At 42.8% G+C, this 25,514-nt stretch overlaps 1 protein-coding gene across 1 annotated transcript; it reads right to left on the bottom strand.

Annotated features, from left to right (window-relative positions):
- Window positions 1-282: 282 nt before the first annotated feature.
- Window positions 283-13,814, bottom strand: LOC148045011 (monocarboxylate transporter 10-like). The gene is given in 10 exon segments (XM_087719006.1): window positions 283-535; window positions 1,256-1,650; window positions 3,035-3,237; window positions 5,283-5,300; window positions 5,303-5,482; window positions 6,534-6,696; window positions 7,793-7,947; window positions 10,967-11,151; window positions 13,129-13,342; window positions 13,583-13,814. Coding segments are annotated over 10 exon segments (1,998 nt in total).
- Window positions 13,815-25,514: the final 11,700 nt, after the last annotated feature.

The raw sequence follows: 25,514 nt of genomic DNA, 5'->3' as shown, positions 1-25,514 counted from the left end.
CGTTGTTTTTTGTTTTTTTTTCTCCTATATTTTCCTATATTGATCATGAAAACAATAAAATATTGGATTATCTAATTTCTCAGCATTAAGAAGAGTTAGCTGAATATGTGCAGAAATTGCTACTAGGGAGTCATGCAGATGTGCTAGATCAAATTCTGTTAATACTACTACTAATAATAATGTTAATAATGCTAATAATGCTAATTAATACGTAATCCTAAATACTAATAGTACTACTATTGCTATTTCCTCTCTTATAACGGTAAATTGCTAACTTCATCTTTAGCAAATACCACATCGTTGCTCTTTGTGTGGGGAAGTCTTTCCAGAGTCTTTCAATGATGTAGAAGTTTTATTTTCTTCAGTTGGATTCAGTGTAGCTGTGCTCTTAAGCTGCTCTTGATAATCATTAGGGACATCCAGATCCTCCACCACCAACTCATCTTCTTTTTTGTGAGAGGCAGAAGGCACATATCTCAACTGCTCTTCCTCATCACCAATAAAGTCATCTAAAAAAGCCACGCCATCTTCTTTTCTATGAGGAAAACGCTCCAACTGTTTAGAGTCTGACCTTTCCTTTTTCATGAATAGTTTTGGCACAGTTAGCTCTTGTCCAGGCTTTACCCCAGTTGCAATTTCAGCTTCTTCTTCATCTCCTTCATACTCATCTAAGAAAGCCACCCCATCTTGTTTTCTGTGAGGAAAACGCTCCAATTGTTTAGAGTCTGACCTTTCCCTTTTCATGAATAGTTCTGGCACGGTTAGCTCTTGTCCAGGCTTTACTCCAGTTGCAAGTTCAGCTTCTTCTTCATCTCCTTCATACTCATCTAAGAAAATCACCCCATCTTATTTTCTGTGAGGAAAACGCTCCAACTGTTTAGAGTCTGACCTTTCCCGTTTCATGAATAGTTCTGGCACGGTTAGCTCTTGTCCAGGCTTTACTCCAGTTGCAATTTCATCTTCTTCATCATCTCCTTCATACTCATCTAAGAAAACCACCCCATCTTGTTTTCTGTGAGGAAAACGCTCCAATTGTTTAGAGTCTGACCTTTCCCTTTTCATGAATAGTTTTGGCACGGTTAGCTCTTGTCCAGGCTTTACCCCAGTTGCAATTTCATCTTCTTCATCATCTCCTTCATACTCATCTAAGAAAACCACCCCATATTGTTTTCTGTGAGGAAAATGCTCCAATTGTTTAGAGTCTGACCTTTCCCTTTTCATGAATAGTTTTGGCACGGTTAGCTCTTGTCCATACCTTTCCTTTTTCATGAGTTGTTCTGGCACAGTTAACTCCTGTCCAGGCCTTACCTCAATTGTAATTTCAGGTTCCTCATCACTTTCATACTCATGCAAGACCACTACATCTTCTTTTTTACAAGGTATGGGTAGGTCTTGGGTCATGGAGATTGAAGTTTGACTTTGAACAGATGCTAATTCTGATTTCCCCTCAGCTGTATCGTTCTCTTGATCCAGGAAAGCCTTCATATATTCCACAGTATCCATAGAGGTCCTAGGTTCTGACGTCATCTTAACAGATGTTGTATCTGACTTTAGTATGCTTTGAAAGTATTTCATGCTGAGTTCTTCTAAATGGAATGAGAAACTTGGTGCAGGAGGTATCATAGGTATTGTGAATGAGGAAGTAACACTCTGTAACAAAAAATGTATTATGAAAGACAGTATTAATGATGGCAGTTCAACAGCATTCTTCCATTTCCTCTCGTAATCTGAATACACACTATGTATCTGAGATAAAGACAGTGTACATCTGATTTTAAAAGTCTTATCATCTATTATCATGATCACTCATATTCCTTTTGAAATCTATAATTTAAATAATCTTTGGATTCATTAGCTATAAACCATCCTTCCACATAGCCTTCAAACTCTGCTTTGGGACAATTTTAAAATATATATAGAGATTATTATAATTCCCAACATCCTAAATCAGCTTGTAAGAATTGTGATCCCAAACCAAAACTCAAGCCTTACTGTCTTGTAATCACTTCCTCTCTAAAGATTGTAAATATCTAAAGCATCTGTTCATTTCCTCCTCCTAATTATTGCAGCATGAAGACAAGCATTCCAGAGGGCACTGGAGTGAGGGAAAGGGAGTATAAGATCCAACCTTTTACCCAGCTTCCTCAAGTATCAAATTTGGGGACCTTCCCAACCATACAACTGGAGTTGTATTCTTCTGATATTGTAAGCAGGAAGGCTCAAGTAAAATCATATGCAAAAACCGTCACATAATTCTCCATTTAGCAACTACTTCACTTAATGACTGAGTTGCTGGTCCTAACTGTGGTCACTAAACAAGAACTAAGTATACAGTTTTTGAGACAGATGGGGACTGAGGCCTCAATCTAGACATTCAGCTGCTATGGTTTCAACAGCTTTAGTACTGTATCCAATGAATTTCTGACAGAAAGAGTAATTATATCAGGTCTCCTTTATGAACATCTGATATTTTTTAACAGCCTGTGTAATGCAGCCTTTTCCCAGACAAAAGGGGTATAAGGTATTTCAGAGGGGGTTACTCCCTACTATTGGAATTTATTAAAAGGGCCTTAAGTATCTTAAAGGCAAACGGCAATGAAACTGTACTTTTTATACTTTGCATTTGTCTAGGAACGAATGAAATGAAGAAAATAACAGAATTGGGGGGGAATCTCCAGAGAAATTAGCCAAATATGTTGCTGTGATGCATTTTTTCTAAAAAATAGCTGGAACCACACAAAGGGCAAGGGTTCATGCCAAAACCTCTAAACTCTGAGAGTTTTGAATGAGTCTTCATGTAGCTGGCACATCCTGTTTGAGCAAATCACGAAGACCGTGATGAAGATTCTATATTAATTTCTCTACCACCTGTCAATAGAAATGCTAATAACGGAATGGGTCATTGTGATAAAATGCCTATCAAAGATCAGGTTAGTACAGAACACATACTACCAAAGGAGGAGGAGGAGGAAGAAAAAGAAGACGAAAGAAATTTTCTTGTTTAGAGAAAGAAATGTCATCAAATATTCTTTACCCCTAATGAGATACTTGGAGATTGCCAAGGCACGATGGTATTCGTTATTACACATACAGAAGCATTAATGTAGTTTTTTGTTGCCTGGACTGATGATGTTTGCAACGAGGGTATTAAAGTAAGTATGAAAAATGCTCCAATATTGCAAACCCCAGTTACTAGCAAGGCAATGGTATAATTCCCATATGCATCATACATTACACCTGAAACAAAAATATGTTGTTTACTTTTGTGCTTCCTTTCCCAAAACAGAATTTTCTTTCAAATGATACCATACATTCCAGTATCAAAAAGATTTAAGTAATCACAGCATATACCTTCCTGATCCCAAAAGCTATTCAGCTGGTCCTTGCTTAACTGCTAGTTGGAATTGAAAATGCCATAATTTAGCAACATAGTTTTATATTAAAAAATAGCGACCATACCACTTAGCTGCAACAGTTCTTGCAATCCCCAGTTACCAAAGTTAAATGAGAACTGTGCAGTTCGTTAAGCGAGAACCTCTTATGAGCATAGCTTCTGACTTCCTGCTGGCTTCCCCACTGACTTTGTGAGCAGCCAGCCAGAGAAATTCTTATCACATGACTGCAAGATGCTACAATGGTTGTAGGTACGAAGTCCCATTGTAACTACCCTTGTTCAGTGCTGTCATAAGTTCAAATGGTTGCTAAATGAGTAGTCATTAAACAAGGAGTACCTATATAGGCATACATAGAAAAGAAAGAGGAAAAAAGACCTAACTAGTGGTGGTAAGTATGGCAAAGCATCATTAAGTCTCTGTTCTTATTATGTGCAGAACTTATTGTGTCCTGCCACTCTGTTCTGGGTGGGCATGTGTCCTTCTGGGCTCCTGAGCAGCTAAGAGGGGTTAAGAGGGGCTCAGAGAACCAAGTGGACACTGGCCTTGTTGCAGAACCAGTGGAAATACCTAGCAAGGAATATTGCCGTTATCTGAACAGGAATGGACCTGTCTGACCAGAGGAAACGGACAGGGTCTTTGGGGCTGTAAGCTCAGCCCCGTTCTTTAGATCCATGTCCCTCTTTGCTGATTAAACTGGTTCAGGGGATTATTTGAGGAGGTTTTAGTGATGGTCAGTTTGCCTCACCTGCTCCTCAAGAAGCCAGGCAAGCGTGAGATGGGGGTGAGGCATCCATCCTTGCCCTGTTTGACCTCTCTGCAGTTTTTGATACCATTGACCATGGAGTCCTTCTGGATTGAGTTTGATTGAGGGTGGGCGATAAGAGTGCTGTTCCAGTTCACTTCCTTTCTCCGGGGCTGATTCCAGGTGAGAGTAGTTGGGGAAGAGAGATCTGAGGGACTGCTTCTTCCTCATTATATGTGCTTGTCCTACCAGAGAAAGCAGGCTGCATGTCCCAACTATTAGGGAATTAAACTTGGGTCTCAGAAGGCAGACTGTCTTTGGTGTGGCCCTCCCATTTTGAGATATTTTACCCCCAGAAGTGAGGCAAAGTCCATCCTGTTCAATATTCAAGTCCTCAGGACCTGGCTGTACCATCAGACCTGGGGGTCCTAGCAGACTGGGGAAATCCTGTGATGCTATTGTCAGGCCTGCAGCCGATTCCTTTTAGGATCTTTGGCCTGCCACACTAATATTCTTTTCTACTATGCTGTTTCATTAGTAGGGAATTGGGAGGGGGAATAGTTAGAAGTAGAATGTATTGTTATCAAAATAAAATTCCTTTCTAGGAAGCCAAGGTCATCTTTTGTTCTCTACCTCTCTGAGCCTGACCGGAACTGGATGGGTGAAACTGCCAGCATGGCAGTGGAATATTGGACCATGTGATGGACTTGTGGGTGTGGAGGCAAGATTGTGAACTTTCAACTGGGTGCGGAAACCCAGGAAGCTTTCAGATTCAGGTTTCTACATATGTGCCAACATGTCTCTCTTAATAAATTGGAACTTTTGAGGAATATTCTGCCTTGGACTCTGATTTAATTTTGGATGATATTTGGAACGCTGACAGCTATCTTACTGTGGCTCATATCATTCCCCTTGCTTGGGTGCCATTTTATTGTTTTGAAACATGACTGTTTTTAAATATTTATTGGTTTTTCTTTTTAATTCACTGCTGTATGCCATATTTGTGAGATTTGCAGGCATACAAATATAATAAGCAAATAAATACTCAGGCAGGCCTTGGGAAGAGTCAGTTCTTGGACACATTAGCAGTATAGTTTTCTCCAGGCTCAGTGTTTTTTACAGACAAATCGCATTAACTGGTTTACCTGCAAAGAGTGGACCAAACAGCTAATTGCATTGACAGCCATCACAAATCCCCATGCAGCAGGCATTCTTTTTCCCACCAAATCAAATGTAAGGATAGGTAGGAGAACATAGTTTCCTACGTCGAAAAATCCCAAAAAGGAGCAAGCGGCTACAAGATGTGTAAAAGATGTGCAATGAGGAATCATAAAGTAGGCCACACCTGAAAAATAAAACATGAAGGACACAGATTTCAATATGAACCAAATGTATTTATTTACTCTATAATGTAAACTAAGATAAAACAGCACTCATCAGGCTTTGCCACTGCTAATTTCCAATATTTTAGTTCTGCTTACCAAAATTTTTGTTTCTCAAGTATGATAGTAATGCATCTTCTGTGCCTCATATTAAGGAACCTATGCATTGGCTTCAAGTGCCCAAGTGTCTTCTGCTAGAGTGCCATAAAGAAATTACTGTATTTTTCAGAGTATAAGATGCACCGAAGTATAAGATGCACCAAGGTTTTGAAGAGGCAAATTTAAAAAAAAAAGTTTTTGCACTCTGCAAACCTCCCAAAAATGGCCCATTTTTCACAAAAACGAGCCTGTTTTTTTTTAAAAGGTCATGAATAGCCCTTAGGAGGCTTGTAGAGTGTTCCTGGGGAGTGGGTCGGGGGCAAAAAATGAGCAAAAAACAGCCCATTTCTTGTGAAAACAGGCCATTTTTTGTCAAAAAAAAGGGCATTAGAAAGCTTATAGAGTGCCCCTGGGAGCTGGGAGGGCAAAAATGAGCATAGAATGGCTCATTTTTTGCTCATTTCTGCCTTCCCCAGCCCTCAGGAGCTCTCTGAAAGCCTCCTACAAGCTATACACGACCATTTTGGTGAAAGGGGTGGGGTTTCAGGTGGCAAAAAATGCTGTATTCAGTGTATAAGACACACCCAGATTTTCAGCCTCTTTTTTGAGGGAAAAGGGTGCATCTTATACTCCAAAAAATACAGTAGGTTCTCCCATGAGAACCCACCTCATGTGTCAGATTCCATTCTCCTAATTCCTAATTTCTACTCATCATGTTCCAGTGAGAACTGGAATTCAAGCCATCACACGAATGGCCTCAAGAAGATTTGGCAATAATTAACTTAAGGCACAGTGTTAACTTGTAGTTGTGCTGATATAACTCATATGTGCAAGAAATGACACTCTAGATGTTTCTAGATCTAAAACCATAATTTCTCAGGCAAAAAACATTCAGAAGCTTACTGTGAAACTTACCAACACATGATATGGATGCCAGGTTAACAAAAAGTCGGTCGACACTTTTAATAGCACAAATTTTTACAAACAGAAGACAACCAATCATGCTGCTTACTCCAAGTCCCACCATAATGTAGGATGCTTTTTCCACAGGAATACCCAAATTATCTGCAAGTTTTATCTGCAAAAAAGAAAATGAAGCACGATTTTTAACATGTCGGGTTTAAAGTATTCTGTTTAGTGAACACTAGTCATAATTAAGCTAACCTAGTAATTAAATATAGCCGCAAATTCAGTCATACTTGTTTAAAGATTTATGCAAATAGTTAGCAAAAAAAAAATAGATGTAACTGACTGACAATTCAAACATTTCATACTCCTCTCCTGATAAGTCTATCTTCATTGGATACATTAGTGTTCTCCAATTTGGTGCCTCCATAATGCATTGCCAAAAATCAAACTGACAGGGGACTATGGGATTTAATCCAATATATGAAGGCGGCACCAAATTTAGATCCTTTGGCAATGACACGATGTTTTCTTCAAAAATTATTCCTCAAAAGTAATTGACCAAGTATTATTCAAGTTTTGAAAGTTAGTACAGTCAAGACTGCAGTTGGTGTATCTGACACTTTTGAAATAAATGTACACTTGTTCTCAGTGACCACTTACCTATTATGGACAAACGACAATCTTACAGCTACTAAAAATAAATCAACTTGGCCCAAATTGATGTAGCCCTTCTCCAAAATTGAGTTAAGGATTAAAACTGGTAAAAATTGAATGTTTAGTCACATGTCTTAAAATAGTTAGAATTAGCTGATAAATCGGGGTAGTCTGGGTATGTATTTATCCCAATCCTGTATTAGAGGGAGCCCCTTGTGGAGTACTGTGAAGCCATTACCATGGCAACTCCACTGTGCTGTACAGTAGAAGCCATTTTAAGGGACAACATCTTTACAGAACTTGAATCCAAAAGGCATACATTCACTGTCAAAAGTACTGTGACTTGACACTATAGATATAATATAACACACTCCATTTGTGCAAGTACCATGCACACATACCTACTGCTCATTTAAATGGAGCGTGTGTATGTGCTTGGCTGGTGCTCATGCAAGTGAAGATATGCATGGACACACACACACATGAGCCGGCGATTACCATGGCCTGGTTGCAAACCCTCAAAGCCCACTAGTGGGTCATGGCCCACAGGTTGGGGACCCTCGTTCCAAGCTATAACAGAAAAGCCAAAAAAAAAGATAATGGCAACTTACCATATGCACAAAAGGTACGTAGAATCCAAATTTTGCTAATCCAAGAGAACCGACCCATATCTCAAAAATACGATCTTTCCATAAAGCTAAATCGACTATAAACCCTCTTAGAGGCGATGTGTTAAATTTGTCAACTACACTTGGATGAGTTCTATCTGTAAAATACAAAGTAAAAAAAAAGAGAAATTATTACTGTGTACGCAATACTGATTAATTTCACCAGAAAGCAATAAATACAACAGTTATGTGCAACCCGGATAACATAAAAAGTGCATCACAAATGAGCACAGGACGGATTTGTGCGACGTTTAAGCAATTATTTTGAGGATGATTGCAAAAAATGATTTAATATACCACAAGAACCTCTGCTAACATGTCTTGCTGGACACAGCTGGAGCAGGTATAGGCATTAGAGAGAATGAGTTCCTTGTACACAAAAAGTTTACTTTTATCATGAATAGGAATCACACCGGGATTTTTTTTTCTACCCTGGTGCCTACAATTTCCGAAATGCAGCCAGTATGTTCGGTGGGAAAGGCATAAGGGAATGGCCTAGAAAAACATGAGGAAAAGCCATTACCAAGGCAACCATCAAACAAGCGTGACTTAAGTCCATTCCAAGAAACTAATTTCAGTAATCATCTCAGACACACCCCTCTCTACGTCACACAAAGATAAAATGAGAGCAAAACGAAGCACATTGGGAATTGCAAGAATTTTTTACTATAGCTCTTTGAATAAAAGTAATTTTAGACCTAAAGTATGTGGCATTGATTTCTAAGTCTAGTCTACTTGGCAAGGCTGACTGGATAACAGGAGCTGCAATTTACCGTATTTTTCAGAGTATAAGACGCACCGGAGTACAAGACACATCAGGTAAATTTTAAAAAAAGTTTTTGCACTCTGAAGACCTCCCAAACCTCCTGCATGCCTCATTTGTGAAAAACGGGGCATGCAGAGAGCTTCAGAGGCCTGCAAAGTGCTCCTGGGGGCTGGGGGGGGATGAGGAAAAAGTGGTCTGTATTTCGCCAAAAGAAAGGGCATGCATAGCCTTTAGGTACTCCTGGGGACTGGTGGGGTGTAACAAGCAAAAAAGGGCTGGTTTTTTTTGCCAAAACAGGCCCTTTTGCCACAAAAAGGGCACACATAGCCTTTAGGAGGCCTGCAAAGTGCTCTTGGGGGGGGGGGGTATGAGCAAAAAACAGTGTGTTTTTTTGCTCATTTTTGCCCACCCCAGCCTCCATTAGCACTTTGCAGGCCTCCCAAACCCTCTGCACATCCATTTTTGTGAAGGGGCGGGGTTTAAGAGGCCAAAAATGCTGTATTCAGTGTATAAGACACACCCAGATTTTCCCCTTTTTTCGGGGGGGGGGAGGGAAGGTGCATCTTATATTCTGAAAAATACGGTAACTCAATTTTCCCTAGGTTAAGGAAATTTGTTCTAGATACTTGACACAACTACTTAGTTGCTTTCATTTGCAATTTGCATTCCTGGAAGCAAACAGCATGGGTGATTTAAGAAATGAATTGAGTTGCTTTAGTGCAGTCCTATGCCTCAAGTTCTGGGGTGTTAAACTGAAAACAGTCTTTTTTCCAAGCATGTGTTTACCCAAATCTTAACAGGTTTTACTGAAATGAAAAAGACAAGAAACATGAATTTCAGGAATTAAACTATAATATTTCCCAGAAGAACGGATTTGTCTTTTCCTATAAGGCATACTGATAGGGTCTCTCCTAATTAATATGTCCCAGCTTTTCTGTTCCCCAAAGCTGCCCTATAAATTTATTAAATAAAATAAGCAGTCAGTGACAGGTCTCTTTACTGACAATAACTGAGCTAGCCCTTTCCTGATTTCTTATCATCTGAAAACCCAAATTAGATTGGAGACAGAATGATAAATGAGAGGGATGATAAAAGTAATTTTGGACGAATAGAAGTTAACAAAAAATCTACAGTGGAATACCTGAGATCTGGGGGTAGGGGTGGGATAAGGATCAAACACGCTGACTTCCTTAAGTTCTAGCTATTGCCAGGCCATCTGGGTCTGATCTTGCATTTATATTCAGCTTCTTTAAATAGCTTTATCCTAAAGGAAATCAACCCTGACTGTCCTTTAGAAGGACAGATACTGAAGCTGAACCATAAATATTTTAGCCATCAAATAAGAAGAGAGGACCCTGATGCTGGGAAAGACTGAAGGCAAAAGAGAAGGAGACGGCAGAGGATGAGTGTCATTGATGCAGTGGGCATAGTTAGACTCTGGGAGACAGTGGAGAACAGGAGAAGACAGGGAAGTGCAAAATAATCTCTGATAGACAAATGTCACTACAATCATTAATAACCAGAATCTGAATTTAATAAATACATGGGTGTGAAACTTACTTTTACAGAACACTTAAGATGTGTCAAGTTCTTATCTACTCACATGTCCAATGAATTTATGACTTACAAGACATACATTTTCTGCTCTGTTCCATATTATTAGCTGCTACATCACATCCACATCCAGATGCAGAAAATTTGAATTAGATATTACAAGACGAGGGAAACTAAACGTATAAACTACCTTTTCAAAACAGTCCTAGGATGCATTTGTAATCCATCCTTCCGAGGTCGGTAAAATGAAGACCCAGATTGCTGGGGGGCAATATGCTGACTCTGCCAACCGCTAAGAGAGGCTTTTAAAGCACTGTGAAGAGGTATGTAAGCCTGGGTGCTAGTGCTATGATTCCATCTATAGTCAATGGTTACATATTACCTTATTAAAGACTTGCCCCAATTTAAATAAAATTAGAAAGGGTCTTTGGAAAACAGTCCATGAAAGGAAGCTGAGATAATGTAGGGTCACATTTTAATTTAAGCAATGCCCCATTTGTTGTACCACTCATATAATTTCCATTTGCTGTATGACACTGTCCGTTGGGGCCTTCAGTCTACAACCAGCATCCCTGATTGAGATCAAATTGCAAACATGGTTGCAATAGTTGTCCTAAATGTTGGATTTACTTTCTTTTTATTCCCATGTTGCTACTTATTTATTGGGGGGGGGGCAGGGATGTATAGTTGTGTTTTGTCTGAGTAATTGTGTAGGAAAATTCAGAAACCTGAAAAGAACTCTTTGTGTTATTTTGTATCCTTATTTTACCCAATATGGATTCTCTTCCCCCCCACACACAGGAAAAATTCTATGGCTAGAATTGCGCTATACACACGCAAACTATCTCTCCATCCAAAATTCTGAATTAAATAATGCTGAAGTATATTCTGTACAAAAGTTCCTGCAGCCCCTCCAGCCATCACTAATCCAGTGGCAAATGAACGTTTTGTAGTAAAATATAGGCTAAGCATTATCAGACCCATCAAGAAACAAACAGAAATTTAAAGTAGTTGTTTTATATTGAAGTCCAGTCACATCACCCTCTGTTTTATTTAACATGAAAAAGGTGTCTGGGAAAGGAGAAAGCTTAAACATTGCTTTTCATCTGACACAATAAAAAACCATGCTACTATTTCTAATGAGTTTTGTTAGGAATTTAATCTAACAGTTGGGTTGGCAATATATAAATCATGTAGCAATGTTGTAATTGTTTCTTTAAATCATACGGTAAAATGTGATTGGTTGCTGTTTTTCCTCAATCGGCCATACGAGAGAGCCAGAATGACTGCTAGCTCTCTGTTTGCTAGATGCTGGGCTGATCTGATCTGAGTGTCGTGAGCTATTGTAAGTTTTGCAACAGTTAGCAAACGGACTGTTTGTATGATTATGGACTATGTTATTTGGATTATCCCTTAACTGAAAGACATTGATGACGGACTGTCTTATCTGTTTATGACTTGGACTGTTTGATGGACTCTGATACCTCTATTTCCACGAAAGGAAAAGCCTATTTAAACTGCAGCGTCTCTGTATCAGGGGTGGGTTCCTACCGGTCCTTGCGGACCAGTTGGTCGGTGAACCTGGAAGCAATTGACTTCCGGGAACACCCCCTCTAAGGTGCGGCTAGAACTGGCCACCCACAAAGGACCTCCCCAGACTTGTTTTGTTGAGCACTGGGCGACTGACGGTAGTTTGCGCCGGCCGCTCAAACTAGCACCAGTCGCCCCGTTTTCAGCAAAGCAAGCCCGGGGAGGTCCTCTGTGGGCAGCCAGTCCTAGCCGCTTGCGCCCAGCACTGCAGCTGAGGTGAAGCCCCAAAGCCCCCGCTGCCACCAGAATATCTTCTGCTGCCACCTCCTCCTCCTCCTCCAACAGCACTGCCAGATATGCCGTCCGACACTGCGGCTGAGGTGAAGCTGCCAAAGCTCCCGCCACCACCCCCGTCCATGGCAGTGACACATCCCCTTCCGCTCGGAACACCTGAACTGGGCACCGCGTTATCCCTCTCCCCTCCTCCTTCGCCGTGCTTTTGAGGAGCCATGAGGCTGCGGAAGCCAGTAAGAAGGCGGTGGAGGTGGTGGGAGCAGGAAAAAAAGGCCTCATGGCTTCTCAAAAGCACGGTGGAGGAGGAGGCGGCGGCGGCAGGGGTAACGCGGGGCCCAGCTCAGGTGCTCCAAGCAGAGGGGGAGGCATCGCTGCCACAGATGGGGGGCTGGCAGGAGCTTTGGCGGCTTCACCTCAGCCACAGCATTGGGCGGCAAATCTGTGCTGTTGGAGGAGGAGGAGGCGGCGGCAGCAGATATTCCGGTGGTGGCAGGGGCTTTGGGGCTTCACTTCAACCGCAGCACCGGGCGCAAGCGGCTAGGAATGGCCACCCACAAAAGGGGCTTACCAAGTTTACCCACCTTCTCCAAGAAACAACTACATTTCTCTCTTTCTTTATCCCCTACATTACTTCTTTTTCAGTTTGTACATGTTCCTGGGTGGTGTCTTTTTGCCCACTTCTACTTAAAGATGGAAGTCCTCCCTAGGAAAATGATTGCACCTGACATACTATCTCTTCTTAGTTGGTTAGTTGAAACCCACCACTGCTCTGTATGCTGGTTTGTGTGTTCTGCAACACAACTCTCACAACGCTTCGCTGAACGTACTCGCTCTCCCAATGGAAAGCTTACCTAACAAGTTTTCTCATGAAAAAGTGCTGCAAAGCAAAGCAAAGCAGAGCAGAGCAGAGCAAAGCAAAGCAAAGCTGAGCTGAGCTGAGCAAAGCAAAGCAAAGCAAAGCAAAGCAAAGCAAAGCAAAGCAAAGCAAAGCAAAGCAAAGCAAAGCAAAAGCAAAAGCAAAGCAAAGCAAAAGCAAAAGCAAAAGCAAAAGCAAAAGCAAAAGCAAAGCAAAAATATGTTTTCAAAAACAGAAGAAATGTGTGACAAAATTTGATTTTAATGTAAAGCATTACCTGGAGCGTAGGCCAGACTTGATCCCACACCAACAATGATTCCCCGGGTGAAAAATAGGGTTTTAAATTTGTCTGCATATGATGACCACACTAGACCACCTATGGTCATCAAATCTCCAATTACTGCCACTTTGATGGCTCCATATTTCACTAGGAGTTTTCCAGACACGGGACCAAACATCATAATCAGGGCATAGCTGATTGATCCAATCCAAGCTTAAAAAGACAAATGCATTTAATTAAACATATAAAAAAATATCATAAAAAAAATATTATCAACTCACTTGTATGTTTTACTGATGTAAAGGACACTAATTCTTGTGGATTTCAAGAGCATTGACATATAGTTTAAACCATTTGCTTAAAGACTGTTAATAAGCAAGACATAATTATAAACAAAACTGCAGTACAATATATCAAAGCTATGCTGGAAACCTTAATGTAACAATGACCTACCTATCTGCCAGTTACTTGATTCAAAAGTATCAAGAAGGGGCAGCATGTAAACACCAAAGGCACTATGAAATCCACTGACAAGCAGGCAGTGGGTAGCAGCCACCGCCACTACAACCCAGCCCCAACCTCCATCCGGAGGGGGTTGTAAAAAAGAGGCATCCGACCTGATATCCTCCAAAGGACATGTTCTTCTTAATCTCTGTTTCTTGAAGAAATCACGGACTTTCTTCATGACTGGGAACAAAGAATTGTAGAGAAGAAAAAAAGCATTATTAATCTCTCCAATAGAAAAGATTCAGCACACCTGTCCAATAATCAGAATTTTCTTACTAAAGCAGCATGCACAGAGGAGCAGTGTTTGCATTACACCATGTCAGCAAACATTTCAAACTTGTGGCAGTGCTCAACAAGGGGCACTTACAATTGGTCTGCAGAGTTCTGGCCATCGCACCGTCTCTGCAGTTACACAATTGAGATCTGGGTTCTTGGCACTTGGTTTGCAATTGCAATGTTGCAGCAAGCTGCTATGGTGCTAGTGCAATTTCTGAAGCTTCCTGCTGACTTTCCAGTAGGAAAGTCAATGGGGAAGCGAGCAGGAAGTTGGAAGTCACTGTCATGTAAGGTCGGTGTTTAATGATCCACACGATGGTCTCTTAATGATGAAAACTGGGATCGCCATCCCTAAGCAGCACAGTCACATGAAAATGCACCACTGCATTGCTTACCAATGGCAATTCCAGTCCCAAATGTCTTTATAACCCGAAAAACTACCTGTACTGCCTGCTGGCAAAGCTGACTTGACAATTTATTTACAACTTTTCATAAGTTATCTAAAAGATGTTACAAGTGTCAATTCCTAGAAGCATAATTTCACAATTAATTTTATAAGACTATAAAAGCTATTATATTCATCAGTGAACATTTCACTATCAGAGAAATGCTAGGTATAAGAGGATTTTTTTTAACACATGCCTTGTTTTTGCTGATATTGTCAAGTGGAAATCAAGACATTTCAGAATGTTCACATGAGTAATAAAGATTTATTGCAAGCTTAAGCTCTCTACAAATCTGACCCACTAACAGTCAAGGGAAATGAGTAGAAGAGAAGCATTCAAGGTGGGCTGGACTTGCATGTCTTGTGAACATGCAGGGACTCGTAACTTATAACGCATTTGACCCTTCCCTCGGGCTCAGCCTGGTTATCTCCTGCAAATATTTCTGATACCAGACAAATGTTCTTAAATCATCCATCGAATCTAACTAAAATATCTTCTACTTCAATTTGCTAACTTTAAATATTTTTAAACTGTAAATTGGTTTTTGATAAAAATAGAGAATATAGTTCTGAGAGAAATCTGTCCCTTAAGAAATCTTCTTTCTGATATTTTTCCCCTGAAACTTATGGATCAATATACTTTTAAATATTTTGTACACATATACTCAAGTTAAAGACTGTTGTCTTACGTGAACGGTTGTTCTCAGGGCACTGCGAGGAGAGTCCAAGTGTGGGTTAACACAGTCTATCTGCTCTAGGACTGAGTGAGTTTTTTCTCTTGGCCACGCCTCCCTTTGCCTCCATTATTCAGTTTAAAAAATGAGGAACCATCGAGCAGGAAGCCCGTACATCCAGTCATCACCCTCGCATCCGCGAAGACCCAGGGTGGGATTGGACTCTCCTCACAGCGCCCTGAGAATGACCGTTCAGATAAGCCAACGGTCTTTCTTCAGTGTGCTGCTTGGAGAGTCCAAGCGTAGGACATGCCCAAGCTATAGTGTCCCTGGGTGGGAAGAAACTTGAGTCTCCGGAACATCCACAACCTTCTGTAGAACTCTTTGCCCAAAGGAGGCTTTGGCTGAGGCAAAGGTGTCAATCTTATAGTTCCTGATAAATGCAGTGGGAGAAGCCCACATGGCCGCTCTGCATACATCGAGAATAGATGCCTGGGTCGCCCAAGCCACAGAAGTGGCAGCGCTCCTCATCGAACGCGCAGTCACCCGGCTAAGCACAGACCTGCCCTGATGTTCGTAGGCAAGCTTGATGCAGGCCTGCAACCAACACCCAATGGTGTGGGAAGACGCTTTGTGACCAAGCGACCCCAGATGAATGGCAGGTCCCAGGACGGGTAACGGTGAACAGCTCGGGGGCAGATGTTTGTCGCTTCCTTCAGGAAACTCTTGACCTGCGGGTGTTGGCTCAAGGGCCAGGAGGACCCCTTGATCAGGATGGTAGAAAGGGCCACAACCTGATGCTGGAGAGTGCTGGGGGCCAGACCCCTGTCCAAACCCTCCTGCAGAAAGTCCAGCAGCTGGGGAACAGACACGGACACATCCCTTATGCCTTGTTTCTGGCACCAGGAAGAAAACGCAACCCAGGTCAGCTTGTATATCCTGGTGGTCAAAGGCCTCCTGGAAGCCTGGATAGTGTCAATGACCATGTCCAAGATCTTCTGCCTCCTCAGGAGCTTCCCCTCAAGTGCCAGACAGCTAGTTGCAGCCACTGGGGATCCAGGTGGCGAACCGCCCCCTGGCAGAGGGAGATCTGATCCTGAGGAATCCTCCACAGTCTCTGCATCGAGAGACCCACTAGATACGAATACCAAGACCTCCTGGGCCAATGGGGGGTGACCAGGAGGATCTCCGCACCTTCTGCAATGAGCTTGGATACCACGTGCGGAATGAGAGGTAGAGGAGGGAATGCGTACAATAGTCCTGGAGGCCACTTGCACTTCAGTGCATCTGTCCCCTCCGTCCACTGAGAACGGTATTGGGAGAAGAATCATGGCAGATGTGTGTTGGCATGTGTGGCAAAGAGGTCCACTTGTGGTTTGCTGAATCTCCTCACAATCTGTTGGAACAGGTCTGGATGCAGCTGCCATTCGGAGTGGTCAATCTGCTGCCTGCTCAACCAATCTGCCTCCTGATTGCTGGACCCTGAATTGTGGTCCGCTCTGATGTATGCCAGGTGGTGTTCTGCCCACCTGCCCAGCAAATGTGGTGGTCCTCTTGGAGGAGGAGGGGGAGGCGGCAGCAGTTATTCTGGTGGGGGGGGCTCATTGGCATCTTCAGCAGCAGCCCTGACCCCTGTGAAAAAAAACTGAAGATGGAGCAGATCCACGCAGATGACATCGCCGCAACATGACTGGAGGAGGAATTCTGGGAATTGAAGTCCACAAGTCTTAAGCTGTCAGGTTTGAAGATCCCTGTGTTTTTTTTCCCTAAAGGGTTATGGGTGCAAGGATCTTATAACTTGACAGCTTTAAGACTTGCATGCTTCACTGCCAGAGTTTCTGAGCCAACATGACTGGAGGAGGAAATCTGGGAGTTGAAGTCCACAAATCTTAAAGCTGTCAGGTTTGAAGACCCCTGGGGGTTTTTTTCTAAAGGGTTAGGGGTGCGAGGGTGTTGTAACAACAGCTTTAAGATTTGCGTGCTACAAAAGCCAGACTTTCTGAGCCAACATTTTGGTTGCTAAGCAGTAGCATTGTTAAGTGATACTGATATTATATAACACTTTTAATTAAGCGGGTACCTTGAATAAACATAACTTTGAGTTTCAAATAATACTGATTTCGTTGTTGTCTTAGGTGACATCTGTTAAAAAAATTCAGGTGCTCAGGCATGAAAATATGCCGCTCAAACACTATACTTTTCTGCTCACACTGAAAGAAAATTAGAGGGAACATTGCTCTCCACCCCCACCCCACCCTGAGCTCTTGGGGACTAAGAACAGTATGGAATAGAACCCCTGCCTCTCCTGTTCTTGGGCAACAGGTTCTATGGCCCTGATCTGGAGAAGATGAGCAATTTCCTCCTGCATAAGGGACCTCTTCAGGGGATTCTTTGGGGTCGGGCACCGGATGAATGTCCTTTGTGGAAAAGAGAGAAATTCTAACACCAGGCCCCTCCTGATCGTGTTGAGGGCCCAAGAGTCTGTGGTGATCTCCTCCCACACATTGGCATATAACTGTAGCCGACCCCCTATGCGAGGACCCCTGTGATGGTCACTTGCCCTTACGGAACTGGCGGGAGTTGTTCCCACCACAGTACAGCTCCCGAAAGGAATGTTGCTGCTGCTGCCTGCCGTATGACCCAAAGGAACCCCTGTTCTGATTCCTATCCCCACCCTGGGAATAGGGTCTCTGGTAGGTGGAAGAAGTGGACAGCTGGTTGGCGTCTGGAGCCCGAAAGGACTGCTTCCGAAGGGAACCAGAACCCTTGCGCTCACCCTTCTTCAAGGTGGCCGGGAGAATCTTACGTTTGTCTTTCGTCTCAATGACAAACTTGTCCAGGAGCTCCCCAAAAAGCAAGCTTCCATTTGGCCTTCATGTCGGCTTGCCAGTGATGAAGCCACAGCAGCCGCCGTGAAGTGACATTGATGCCAATGCTCTAGAGGCAAATTTTTGCAGTGTTCAATGAGGCATCTGCCGAGTATTCCACAGCCGTAATGATCTTGCTGAGGTCATGCTTCCACCGGGATCCCCCGGCGGTAGGCCTAGCCCTCAGCTGTCTGAGCCAAAGAAGGGACGCCATGATGAAGAAAGAGGCCGAGGTGGATGCCCTGTAGTCCAGGTGGCCGCCTGGTGCGTCTTATGGCAGGCCTTCTCAGAACATTTATCCTCCGCCTTTAGACCTTCCAGGAGGTCTGCTGGCAGGTTCAAGGTCGATGTTAAGGAAACCACTGGCTCATCCATCTCGGTCAGTTTCAGCACATCCTCCATTTTACCCTCCATGGAATAAAGGGATTTATCCGCTCTGCTAGGATTTGTCAAGGTACCAGGCTGAAGCCACTCTCTGGACTACGTCCCAAAACAGATCTGGAACTGGAATTAGCTCCTGAGTGGGAGCAGTCTCCTTGAACAGACCTTCTTTGGGATCCTTGGTAGAGGAGGATGCAGCAGCTGTAATCTTAGGGGTAGAACCTAAGTCGGTAGCCACCTTGGCCTTATGCAATATGGACCTAAACAATGTTGGTTTGAACAATCCTGTAAAGGCTGGCTTGTCAGGAGGCAAATCCTCATCCTCAAACAATTCAAAACTTCCAGCCTCCCCCCATCCTAAGACTGACTCCTCTGTGGCAACCGAAGTGCCCGGAGAGGCTGGAGCCTGAGCCTGAGCAGAACTCGAGGTTCACTTAGACCTGGGGGTCCCAAATGCCCCCGCTTCCCTGTGCTTAATGCCTTCAGTGATCCCTTGGGATATGGCAATGGAGATGACCTCCTTCATCTCTGCAGACAAGGCCGAACCTTTGTCCTCCCTAGGCTGAGGCCTAGCTGGACCAAGCCTGCCCTGATGCCTCTCTAAGCTGGACCTCTCCTCAGCAGGGAGGAGACCTTGGAAGGGCCCCAGCTCCTCCCTGACAGAGGAGCTAGGGGAATCGGGGTAACCCCAGGATGCCTCTGGGGAATCACCCCCAGATCTTTCATCTATCAGGGAAGGGGATCTGCTGCCCAGGAAGGAGTGGGAGTCCTGCATTTCCCCATGCCACGTGGGTGAGCCCACCTCGTGGCTCATGTTCACCAGAGACCCTTGTAGTTATGGGGCCTTAACCTCAACAGCCCCCCCTGGTTGGGAACCTTCCCTGGCCCTGTCACCAGTCCCAGAAGTCCCCAGGGAGGCTTCTCTCCTTTACTTCCTACAGGCGCCCTTCCCTCCTTTACTTCCCTTGGTTTGAGGGGATAGCTTGCTGCGTTTAGCGGAGGGCCCTGCCTGCACCTCCTGTGCCTCCTTGCCATCGTCTGCCATGATGTTCTACACAGACAGGAACTTTCACTGCAGCAGCTGGGCACTGGGCACCCTGCCAGCTGGCAAAGGTGTGCCCGCAGACCAAACGGGGAGGATAGGGCCACCCAAAGGCTGGATTCCCTCCTCCTGCCTCACTCGGAGACTCCGAGCAGTGGGGAACAGGAAGGCAGGCCTGGCCGGTGCCCTGGACAAGGCCCGCTTTCCTGGCAGTGGTCTGCAGCTGAGGGGCTTAACAAGGTCCTCTTCCTTGGTCCGACAGCACACAACTGCTCCCTCCGTCCACGAAGCTCAACCAAAATGGCAACCGATATGTGCGTAGCCGCAAGCAAAAGCATGCAAACTACAAAAATGGCCGCCGCCTTTCCCAGGCAAGAGGAACACCGCCACTCTCGCCGGAGTGCTCAAGCTCACCGTGCGAGCTCACAAAGGCCCAGTGGGGATCAGCACCATTCAGGAAGCTTCCCAATGTCCCCTTGCTGACCAGCCCTCGCCGGACAAGCGACTTCTCGTTCCTGCCTGTGTGCGACCAGCAGGGGAAGAAACGGCCGGGAGCCCTCTCAGCACAAAACTACCTGTAAGTCGATCTTCCGATCCTCATAGAACACCTGAAACAAAAAACTGAAGCAAAACTTTAATCTCAACTAAATGCAACCAATTTAGACTATATAGCTAATGTGGGGAGTCCAGTTATCTGTTCTAGGACTGGAGCGCTCCCCAGAACAGTCCAAACGGGCGGACTGAGTTTCTTAAACTGAATAATGGAGGCAAAGGAAGGCATGGCCAAGAGCAAAAACTCACTCAGTCCTAGGGCAGATAGACTGTTTTAACCCATGCTTGGACTCTCCAAGCAGCGCACTGGAGAAAAAATAGGGTTATTGTTTTAGTATATCAAGGCACTTACCTGGCTCAGCTTATTTACATAAAAAAATATTTAACTATTTTATATAGAAAATCTGTACAAGGTGGAAAAATACAAAAATTATGAAATCATTCTAGTGTAAATATTGGTTCCTGCTTTTTCTTAAAATTCTTCTTGCCTAAAAGCAGATATGAAAAATTATTGAGGGAATAGATTTTATTAAAAACACACAAACACATTCATTATCATGTTGTCTTACAATTTAGAAAGATGCAGCAATTTTATGCCCATTTAAAGTGGAAAAAGTATGGCTGTGCAGGCTTCTGAAAATAAAGAAATGCTCTAGAATATGCCAAGGATTAAAGGGGCACTAATGCTGCATTGGTTTGCAAGTCCTTAAAACAGCTACACTTTATTCTGGAATCAATCATACAGCTTCTGCACAAAAATGCATTTCATTTGAAGAAGTGCAGAGTTGCCTGCCTTCAAAAATCTGTGTAGTATTTTTAAAAGAAACAGTGTAGCAGTTTACTGTTTATTTAAAACCAAAATGGGCAACCATCTGAACATAAACTACATTTAACACGTGGTCTAATTTTATACAACCCCCAACATGTGTTATTTTCCTTTCTCTCCTTTTCCAAGGGATTCATGGAAAACAAAGAGTACCAGCAGGTTGAAACTAGGATGCCTGTCACAGATTGTGGTGTTTATATTGTTCTCTGTTTCATGTCCTGCACAGCTTCGTCTTTCCAAAGAGGTATTCAAATTCTTTTCTCTACCCATATTCCTCACCCACACAATATTCATAATTTCAGGCATGTCCCTATACAAGCCTGCAAGCAATCATTATTACTACAAAGCAAATTGACAGTCCTACCACCTTTACACCAAAGTTAGCATTTGAATTTTTGAACATTCCAACTGCTGTTGAACAATAAAACCATAGTCACATTCTCTGATTTAATACATAGAATAATAAGGTTGGAAACGACCTTGAATATCTTTTAGCCCAACCTCCTGTTCAAGGCAGAACTTAATTTACCTAATTAATACATTTTGTAGGTGCTCAAAAGCATCTTGTTTCAGTTTTTTGAATATGCTACCAGTTTAAAAGTATCATGGAAATCATCAATTGAACCGATTTCTTTCCCTTTCTAATCAAAGTGTAGAAATATCTAATAATCGTTAACAATGTTAACAAACCAAAGGTCCTTTTACAAAAGGCATTTGGACTTCGCTTTTCATATCTCATCCAAGAGGCTTCTTCAGTTCGGACCATGGATGAGAAGCGAAAGATCTTCAAGGGAAAAACAAAATGCAGCTGCCTTTTGAAAAAGCCCCTTTGGGCTAACCATGACCTGGATGGCCGAGAATCTCCAAAGCCATTAAGCGTTAACAACAGGATTTCTTAAATAACACCTGCTTAAATAATGCCAAAAGTTCTGTGGCCAATCAGTTCAAAGTTGAATTTCTCAATAAATGTGCTTCGGCAGGATGAATCCAGTGGTCGTACGAAGTCCAATTCAGTTCAGTTCCCGTTCCTGTTCCCATAGACCTATTGTGTGCCTATCTTAATACCTCTTTCTTTTCGTTATACCCTACGATAACACCACCGCTAGTCTCCTCCTTTTGCGCTATTCCGTATCTCTCCTTGTCCCCACAGTTAGGCTACACGACGGAGGGTGTCCCCGTTATTATGGGATACACAGCCCTCCAGCGCCTCCTTTGAAGAAGCTCGGGTCTCCCACCGTTCAATTTTACACTCCCTTCTCCGAGCCCAGCCTTCAAATGCCGCAGCGGAGGACGCTTAAGAAAAAAAAAAACCACGGCTCCTGTTTTTATTCAAAAGCAATGACGTCAACTTTTAGAACGCTCGCTAGAAAAGTTGGTTGGGGGGGGGGGCGGAGGGCAGGAGAGCGTCGAACTTAAGCCGCGCCGCAGTTCCATCCATAACTGAGGCGGAAAGAAGAAAAAACGACCACCGTCCATAACAGTATTTCCCAACCGTGGCAACTTGAAGATGTCTGGACTTTAACTCCCAGAATTCCCCAGGCAGCCAGCTGATGGTGTAGACAGCTGGCTGGCTGGGGAATTCTGGGAGTTAAAGTCCAGACATCTTCAAGTTGCCAAGGTTGGGAAACACAGATCTATATGGAGATTCTCAGTCATGTTTATCCCAAAGGAGCTTTTTTTCAAGAGGCAACTGGATTTTCTGGGGTTTCTTTTCTCCTTTCCTTTGAAGACTTTCACTTCTCATCCAAGAAATGAGCTGAAGGAACTTCTTGGATGAGAAGCGAAATGTCTTCAAAGAAAATAACAACAACCAGAAAGTCCAGTTGCCTCTTGAAAAGCAGCCACCATTCTCCAATGAGGGTTTTGTGGAGGCAGCTTATAATTCACTAGCTTGGCTTCAGTGGCATCCCAGGCGTGAAAAGCTGTTGGAAGGGCGAAATAACTGTGAATGGGAAATAGCTGGAGGTTTTGAAAGCTGCCTTTCAATGTTGAGCCTGAGTGAAATTGCAAGGTCGGAGTGAACTCGGTTGCAAAATCCGTCTTTCTAAGTGTTGCTGCTGCTAGTACCATATCAAGCCTGTCATAAGGCTGATGGCGTAAACGCCCAGCCGGAGGGTAGCACGAACCTGACAAATGGTCAAAGTGGGACATAAAATAAAGTTCTGACTAGCAATAATATTCCACAAGAGTAATTTTTAGTTCCATTTCTGGAGAGCCACCAAGATATTTAAAGTCATAAACAGTCATCAACTACTATTTCTCAGTCGCCCCCTCCCCCACATTTCTATTCTTGCAGTGGGGATAATCATGAACTATATTGCAAAGCTGTGGGTAAATTGTTTACTTTTATCTGGAGCTTCTTGGGATGATAGAAATAGACAACGACAAAGCAATTTCTTAAGTGCACACACTGCCTTTATAAAAAGCCCAACAAAATCTTTTTGAGAGGTTGCTTTGTACAGTCACAGTTGTGCTGAATGCCTCTTTCCCTTTCACCACCATGTAAGCAGTGCAAATGCTGCAGGTATACAGGAGGTTCTCAACTTACAACAGTTCATTTAGTGACCGAAGTTACAGTGGCACGCAAAAAAGTGACATGACCATTTTCCACACTTACGACTTGCAGCATCAACATGGTCATGTGATTTACATAGATACTTGACAGCTGGTTCAGATTTATGACAGTTGCTGTGTCCCGTCATCATGCGATCCATCCTTTTGCGACCTTCTGACAAGCAAAATCAATGGGGAAGCCAGCTTCACTTAACAACCATGTTACTAATTTAACAACTGCAGTGATTTACTGCAGGAAAAGTAGTAAAATCAGGCAAAACTCACTTAACAGATTTTTCACTTCACAAACACAGTTGAGCCCCGAATTTATGTTGCTAGGTTTAGGGCTACCTATACATGTGTAGCCAAGAAGCCCTCTCTGTAGATGATCAGCTTGTCAATTGAGAAATATGTCCTAATTATGTGCAAGTATTTGGCAGCACTTGTGGCAGATTGGCCGAAATGTGCTCAAACTGATCCAATCTTATCATTTACAGAAAACACTGCATGTGACATGGTGGGCAGGGTGGACTCAATTCTACATTTTCTCTGTATTACTGAAAAGGTGTTATGTGAGTGTCTTTGTTCACCAAAGCCATGATGGGCAACTGAGGTCAATATCTGTGGGCCCAACTGTGATATACAGAAGGCTTTATACAATATAGGATGTAGGAATGGGTTAACATATGGAATGGAAAAAAGAAGGGGGAAGGATGTAATGTTTCTGATTGAAAGTGGTCTGATCTTGTGGAGCAGAGTTGATGTGGTGGCATGGTGGTTAGAATGCAGTATTTGCAGGCTCTACTTCTGCTGATTGCCGGCTGCCAACAGTTCGGCAGTTTGATCCTGACCGGCTCAAGGTTGACTCAGCCTTTCATCCTTCCGTGGTCAGTAAAATGAGGACCCAGATTGTTGGGGGCAATATGCTGACTCTGTAAAGTGCTTAGAGAGGGCTGTAAAGCATTGTATATAAGTCTAAACGCTATTGCTATTATTAAACTGATTCCCTGACAGCTTACAGAAGGCAGTAATAATTTAACAACAGTTAAAGCATCTACAGTAACCTATAATCCATACATTTGAAAACTCTAATGAAGATATATACACTTAATATAAAAGTGTGTGCTTTGCGCAAAAGTAACTAATGATGATCTTTATACTACAGGTGTCAAACTTGCAGCATCACATGGTCATCATGTGACATTTTGCGATGTTTCCCTCTTCTTGGAGCTGGGTGGGCGTGGCCTGTGTGTGATGCATCTGTCCCGCAGGCCGCCAGTTTGACACCCATCTTATACATATATGTAATTGCATTATAAGTCACATTGTCTCATACTCGAGATGCAATCCTGTGTTGTGTGCAGTACTCAAAATATGTCCCACTGAACTAAGTAGGACATTTTATCAGGTGAATTGATATAGTACAACTTTAGTATTCCCTAGGAAGCTTGGACCACAGCTTCAGGGACACTTCATTCTCAACATGTGACCTGGAGCATATAGAAAATGCAGTGCAATACCAGAAAAACTTTAAAAGCTTTAAAAATTTCAGTGATGTAATTATATCACTACATGTAATTACGGAACTAGCTTAGGGCCTTTCAAATACCACTGGCTTAGTACTTGGTATTAACTGAGCCACTATAATCACAGCTTATGGCTTGATAGGAAAAGTGAATTTGGCCACAGAATGCAATGGAAACTTCTGACTTCATACTGAACTTCAGTAGATCCATCTTTTCCTAATACTTAATACCTAATGAAAGTATGCTGTATAAAACTCGATTATTTTTTGTGAGTCCTTTGCAGTTATTCTTCTCATATTTACCATCTAACTACAATAAATAGTAGTTTAGGTAGGAATAGATCTTTGAAAGTACTATTTATAAAAGGAGAAAATGGAATGAAAACACAATGTCTGCAAATCTCAACACATTTTTTTTTGTTTTAAGCTAAGTAGGGACTCTTGTTAAACAGTATTTATCCCACTTGACTCCAACCCACCAAAGCCCATCACAATGGACGTCAGCAACCGTAGTTGTATTAATTCACGAAAAACTATATAAATTCATTGTTGGCTTCACCAACTAAAGTGGCAAAAAAGGACATGCAAGTGTTACCTTCTCTAGAACTCAGTCTACCACAGAAACAAGATTTGGGTGGGAGGGGAGCCCAAAATTTAAATTTTAACAATGTTTTAACAATGTTTAACAATGTTTCCACCATAAGTGCTTGTATGGAAAGGAATCACTTTGTTATTTA

This window comes from Thamnophis sirtalis, unplaced genomic scaffold, assembly GCF_051295495.1.
Source record: "Thamnophis sirtalis isolate CommonGarterSnake01/CBP01778 unplaced genomic scaffold, rThaSir2_p1.2 scaffold_6, whole genome shotgun sequence".
Taxonomy (NCBI): Eukaryota; Metazoa; Chordata; class Lepidosauria; order Squamata; family Natricidae; genus Thamnophis; species Thamnophis sirtalis.
The sequence above is the reverse complement of the archived record's forward strand: the minus strand, read 5'-3'. Positions and strand labels throughout refer to the sequence as shown.